General features: G+C 36.3%; 1 protein-coding gene across 1 annotated transcript; it reads right to left on the bottom strand.

Moving 5' to 3' along the window:
• Positions 1–1183: 1183 nt before the first annotated feature.
• LOC140812545 (E3 ubiquitin-protein ligase DIS1-like) lies at positions 1184–5508 on the bottom strand. The gene is made up of 4 exons (XM_073170841.1): positions 5332–5508; positions 4004–4245; positions 3099–3485; positions 1184–1729 (listed from the first exon to the last, which is right to left on the bottom strand). Exons 2-4 carry the CDS (start codon positions 4211–4213, stop codon positions 1409–1411), a joined length of 918 nt encoding a protein of 305 aa, XP_073026942.1. The 5' UTR covers positions 4214–4245; positions 5332–5508; the 3' UTR covers positions 1184–1408.
• Positions 5509–6257: the final 749 nt, after the last annotated feature.

Raw genomic sequence — 6257 nt, 5'->3', positions numbered from 1 at the left:
AGAACGGTTCTTACACAGTTAAGTCAAAGCACCATGTGGCTATGAGCTTGAATGTAAACCTTGAATCAAACAAGGTCCAAGGAAATTGCAAGGCAATTTGGAAGATGGAAGTTACACCGAAAATAGAACTCTTCATCTGGCGTGCTTTTAGAGACTGCCTCCCTCATCGCACTAATCTTCTGAAGCGGGGAATTCATGTGTCATCTCTACATGTGGTGTGTAACGTGGATCTGGAGACAACATGTCACACATTTATAGTCTGTCCTTTCACACGTGAATGTTGGGTCAGAGCTAAATTAATTCAGGTTGTGGATTCCCAAGCATGCGCTGCTGAAGGATTCTTGGCATGGCTATTCAACACCATCCAAGAACTTAGTGGAGAAGAGTTGGGTAGGTTTGTAACTATCCTCTGGTCAATCTGGAAGTAAAGAAACTCTTTGTTATGGAACAACCGCATAGAATCCCCACCTAGAGTGATAACTGCAGCAATGAGCTTTCTTTTTGAATGGATGTCCTTGTTAAGGAGCAACAAAGAAACACATGGTTTGGTACAAGGAATCACTCTTGCATATGGACACCACCCCCTATCGTTGCTGTCAGATGCAACATCGATGCAGCCTTCTTTGAGGACATGAAATCGGTTGGGTGGTGCTGTGAGATGATGTGGGAAGATTACTTATGGGAACAACCCTGGTAAAAAGACTTTGATGTGTCAAAGAAGAGAGGCAATAGGCCTATTGGAAGCCCTCTCTTGGCTCCGCAACCTAGATTATTAAAACGTCATCTTCGAGATGGACGCGAAAGATAGTATATCATGCCATGAAGGAAACAAATGCTGATACTACTGAGTTTGGAGGCATCATGGATCTGTGTAGAGACAATGTAGCTACAAACTCATATTTTTTGGTTCACTTTATCTGTAGCCAAGCAAAAAAAATTGCTCATGTATTAACTAAGCATTCTCATTTTTATTTTTATGTCAGCCCCTTTGTTTGATTGAATACACCATCGTGTATTAGTAACCTTATAAGTTTGTACTTGCTAATTATACTTCTGAATGATTTTTTCGTAAAAAATAAGATTTAAGTTTTTTGCTTTAATGAAAAAAAATTAGAACATAAAATAGAAAATACTATTATTATTATTATTATTATATATAATGAGTATACTAATTCACACACACAGAAAAACCAGACGTCCATTACTTAATAGCTCATGTTTCTTGACAACTTTAGCAAGTTATTTCAAGCGAAAAGGTACAAGATGAGCCATAAGATCCAGATCACCCATAAATGTCCTAAAGTTCGAGCAAAGATAGTTTGCCTCCTAAACTTCAGACAACAAGATCCCCTGTGCTTGAAGAACGCAACCTACTTCTATAATGAAACAACAGCTAGCTATAAGCATGCTACTGCTCTTTCCAAATCCGGCCTGTAACCCTGAGCTTCAGTTCTTTCCTGTCTCCACCAGAGAAAAATAGTGCCATGTTACGTTGAATGATCAGCCCATCAAAACTATCGCGTACCTTACGATGGCTGTCTCGAATACTTCTTGGCACTCCTTGCCATATTGCTTTCCTCCCATTTCCTCCAACCTCAAGACTGTAGCTGTAGTTTTTTGCGTCGTTGTCATCGCCCATGAACCGCAAAAATGCTATATAAACGGGTGCCATTCCAAGCTGAAATGCTTCAAAATGCAGGCAGAAATACTGCCCAAAACAACTGAAAACCTGGGGAGACAAAAAGAGGAAAATATAAGCATGTGAACTGGAATATCTGATCATACACAGAAACCGATCTAAAAAGTTAGTTAGGGTAAAATGACTTGAACTATCTAACATTGAGACTAGAACTGCAATCGAGGACTACCTGAAGGTACATTTAACTTTAAAGAAGCGACAAGATCTCAAAAGTAAGACCAGTGGAGGCGAAATAATAATACCAGGAAAAAAATCAGTCATGATGGTGGCATTTGGTTGTTGCTTTAGCCCAAATCAATTCAACTCAACTCAAAACTTGAGAGCGAGTATTTCTAATATTTCTGAGATATTATTCAGATATGATTCTAAAATGTGATACAATATGCAATAAAGTGATATACCGAAAAAGATGAAACAAATAAACAATGCTAGTTTGAAAGAAAAAGAGAAGAAATATGTCATTATGTAATAATTGCGACTTAATTAGTAAGTTGAAGTGCAAGATAATGATTTGATTGAACATTTTCTAAAATAATATTTGAGAGAAGTTCTTAAATATATGGGTAAAATTATGAATTTTTAGTTTAAGTCAGAAGTACCCAAATAGAGGTGTATGTCTATGCTAAAAAGCATCTTTTGTTCTTTTATTGCAGTTCTTTGGGGATTAGGGACAAGACAAACATAGGCCGCTAAAAAGTCCATCCCCAATTTTACACTTAAAGGAACTGTGCCAAGCAACATCTCTACAAATTAGCGAGAGCTTGATATTACCATCATACAAGGTTCTAATATTCGCTAGGCGCTAGCCGGGCGACAGACCTGTTCCAAGAGCCTAGGCCGCCTAGGCGCCGCTAGACGGATTCCACGGTATCAAGAGACTTGTAATGGTTCTTAGAATAAATTTCAGCCCAAACTTTGTTAAAATCCAATTGACACTTGATTTATTCCTCCTGCTTCTTCTGCTCAGGATAATAGGTGCAAGAGAAATCAAAATAAAGAAAAAAATTATTTTTATGGCCTGATTAGATTTTTTTGTGTGGGTAGAAATAAGCAAACAAAGATGAGAATGGTGTGCTAGGGAAAGCGCAAGCCAACCAATCGTGGTTTCAATTGGATTTTCAACCAAAAAATTAAAAGTAGAAACCTATAATTCTTTCTTATGTCATGTATTGGTTTAACTGGGCTTTCAAAAATTAAAAGCCCAAAAAAAATTCCAAAAAAAACTCAAAACTCCTAGGACCGCCTAAGCCTACTGCCTACCTATACCCGCTTAGGACCGCCTAGACCCGCCCTTGCCGCCTAGCACCTTTTCAGTGCGGTCGGGCTAGGCAGCAGTTTTAGAGCAATGCCATCATAAGTCAAATAATAAATGAAGTAGCAACATGAAAAATTTAATCACCGTGAGCATCCAAGTGGCATTCTCGACCTCATGAGGATTTGATTTGACGTAGCGATGGTTAAAAGTACTGCCATTATGCATATCAACTTTGTGATCATCTTTTAAGTGGTTCACGAGAAATGGAATATCACCAACAACTGAGCATTCTGAGCCCGCATAAGGACAATTGTAAGGTCTAAAAGTGCATTGGGATTCATGTTTAAGCTTGCTGTAGTAAGGATAGATTCCTACACACCCGTAATCTTGATATTTACATGGAAGCTCGAGGGATGCAGCCACCTTCTCCAATGCAAGGCATCTGATGTTACCAAGTTCATGCCTGCAAGTAGGGCAACGGTTGTGAACCCTTGGTTTGCAACCAGAACACAATGTGTGACCGTTGGAACACTGCAGCAACAAATTGGCAGGCATTGATTATAAAAACCCGGAGACAAAGAAATATTCAATGCACTAACAACATAAAAACGCTTTATATCTATCATGTGTGTGTGTGTGTGTAATGGTTGTTTCATCATCATGTTTGAAGTTTTTCTTCTTTCCAGGTTCTTAATAAGAAAAGATTCACCCTCAACCCTATCCACATCCCACAACAAACCCAAAACCAAACAGACGAAACACAGTTTCACATACTCTAGCCCACCTATTTTATGTGGCAAGCCTAACCCGTTTTGACACCTTCATGCTACTTCATTAAAGAAAAGATCTGCCAGATTTTGTTGTAATGAAAATAGTCATCTTTGTGTCATTAAATATACATATAAGTATCAAAGATAAAATGAAAATAGGTGGCAAATCCAGAATTTTGCACATGGCACTGAGTCTACGGACAGAGGTATAAGAAAGTGACAAAAAACCGATGTCACAAATCTCACACTTGTATAATTTCAGATAGAAGATTGATGTACCTGATAAATGGGTGGGTACATAGCATTTAAGCAAACTGGACATTCCAGCAGCTCCCTGACACTACTTGAGACAGTTACATCAGATTTTGTAGCAGTTTGACCACTTTCATTGACAAGTTCTCCAACATCCAATGTGTCCTTGTTTTGGGGTGGATCAATGACCTCAGGATTACTTCGTAAGTCATCATAATAAGATGCTCCACTTGCCATTGGAAGCAAAGATAATCAGTACGTACACAAGCCTGTAAATTGATAGAAATAAACCAAATGTAAGGACATTACATGAAGTCATGAAAATAACACATTTAGCATAAATAAATCATTCATCTACGACTATTGACACTTGTTTGCACTAGTTACACAGGCACAGAGGGTTTATAACTAATGCAGCTAGGTCCGGCGTTCAGTCTATGAAAAAGCACTTCGCGATCTATAATCCTTTGCCTTTCACAGACAATCTAATTGTAAAACATTGTCGAATAATGTTAGGGAACCTGCATTTTCTTATAATGAAAATGGAAACCAAGTTGCCTACTGCCTCCATAAAAGCAACTGCGTTTGACAAACCATCAAACAAACAAATACTCCATTCAACAAAAAATATTGCATATGAAGTATTTCAAATACAGGTACGTAGAAAAGTTCAAGGATTGGCACAATCAAAATTTAAAGCTATTTGATCACAAAGTTGAAGACCTTTGGTGTCTTAACCCCGCACCTGCTCATTATAACAACCCAACAGTGCTCTCTCGGTTCGAGAAAAAGAAAACAAATGTTTTTAAAAACTAAATTTAATCCTTTATCTAATAGAAAGATTAAAAACTAGGATGTACTGGAATAACATCTCCCAAGGACTTTTGGCATCCACTACCAAAATAGTAGAATTTCACATCTAAAGGACAATTTACTAACCACGAAAATTCCTATTTCCTGAAACATAGCGAGCCCGACTTTTCTCAGCATATAAAAGGTCTTGTTTTCCCGCATTTTGTATTAATAATTGACATGGCAGTATAATTTATCAACTTAATCGTAAATACCCAAAAAATACACGTGAAAGGGCTTCTTAAGCAAACCCATGAACAAAAAAAAAATTTAAAAATAAAAACGCACACTGCGAAGTAAATGACCACAGATAGAAAAGGTTTCACTCAAAAGATCACTTAATCCAAAAAAAGTGTATACTTTACCCCCATCCCCAACCACGCGAACAACCAGCCAAAAAGGGGGAGAATCATTTGAGACCAGAAATTGAACAAAAAAATAGCGTGAAAGAAGCAAAAAATATCACATCAAGAAATAAAAAAAAATCCACATCGATTGATTACCTCTAACGAACCACTGCTTGGAATCAAAAACTCATCCGAAGAGGAGGTAAACAAAACAAGGGTTTTGCTTAATCTACCAAATATTAATTCAATTATTTTGAAATCGGTGAAAATACCAAGAGGAGAAGTCAGTGTGTTGGCCCGGATAGTATACAGAGGATGGTACAAGAACATAAAAAAAAATTAGAAAAAATGAAAAATACACGAACCGAAGGATTTTGTTTGTTTGTTTGTAACTGATACGAATTTTTACTGGGGTGTATTCAGCGATAAATTTAAAGACTTTTTTTTAAATCATAGATTTCTATACATCACAAAAAACTTGCGAGAGACGATCTCATAGGTCATAATTTATGAGACAGATCACTTATTTGGGTCATCCATGAAAAAGTATTACTTTTTACGTTAAGAGTATTACTTTTTTATTGTGAATATAGGTAGGGTTGACCAATCTCACAGATAAAGATTCGTGAGACCGTCTCACAAAAGACCTACTCCTCTACAAAAATCTTGCAAAAAGTCTACAAAAGTCAATGCAAATTATATAAAAGTTAATAAAAATCTATCAAATATATAGAGAGTAGGTCTCATGTGAGACGGTCTCACGAATCTTTATCTGTGAGACGGGTCAACCCTACTTATAGTCACAATAAAAAGCAATACTCTTAACATAAAAAGTAATATTTTTTCATGGATGACTCAAATAAGATATACGTCTCATAAAATACGACTCGTGAGACCGTCTCACACAAATCTTTGTCTTTGTAGACATTTACAAATTTTTTAATTGATGATACAAATTTTGTAATTTTATAAATACATATTTTTAAAAAATTCTTTTTAACTAGTAATTATTTGACATAAATAACATCTTCATTTTAAAATAAATTTATAATATAAATAAATTTAATTATTTAAAAAATAAA

This window comes from Primulina eburnea, chromosome 14 (assembly GCF_022965805.1).
Source record: "Primulina eburnea isolate SZY01 chromosome 14, ASM2296580v1, whole genome shotgun sequence".
In the NCBI taxonomy this organism is placed as follows: domain Eukaryota; kingdom Viridiplantae; phylum Streptophyta; class Magnoliopsida; order Lamiales; family Gesneriaceae; genus Primulina; species Primulina eburnea.
The sequence above is the reverse complement of the archived record's forward strand: the minus strand, read 5'-3'. Positions and strand labels throughout refer to the sequence as shown.

Excerpts from the sequence above, each read along its gene's own strand:
- LOC140812545 (XM_073170841.1), bottom strand. The coding sequence starts at position 4,213 with ATGGCAAGTGGAGCATCTTATTATGATGACTTACGAAGTAATCCTGAG. Across the intron at positions 3,486-4,003 it reads TGTACCCACCCATTTATCAG|TGTTCCAACGGTCACACATT; the intron begins GTACATCAATCT and ends TTGTTGCTGCAG. Across the intron at positions 1,730-3,098 it reads ATGCCACTTGGATGCTCACG|GTTTTCAGTTGTTTTGGGCA; the intron begins GTGATTAAATTT and ends TTGTCTCCCCAG.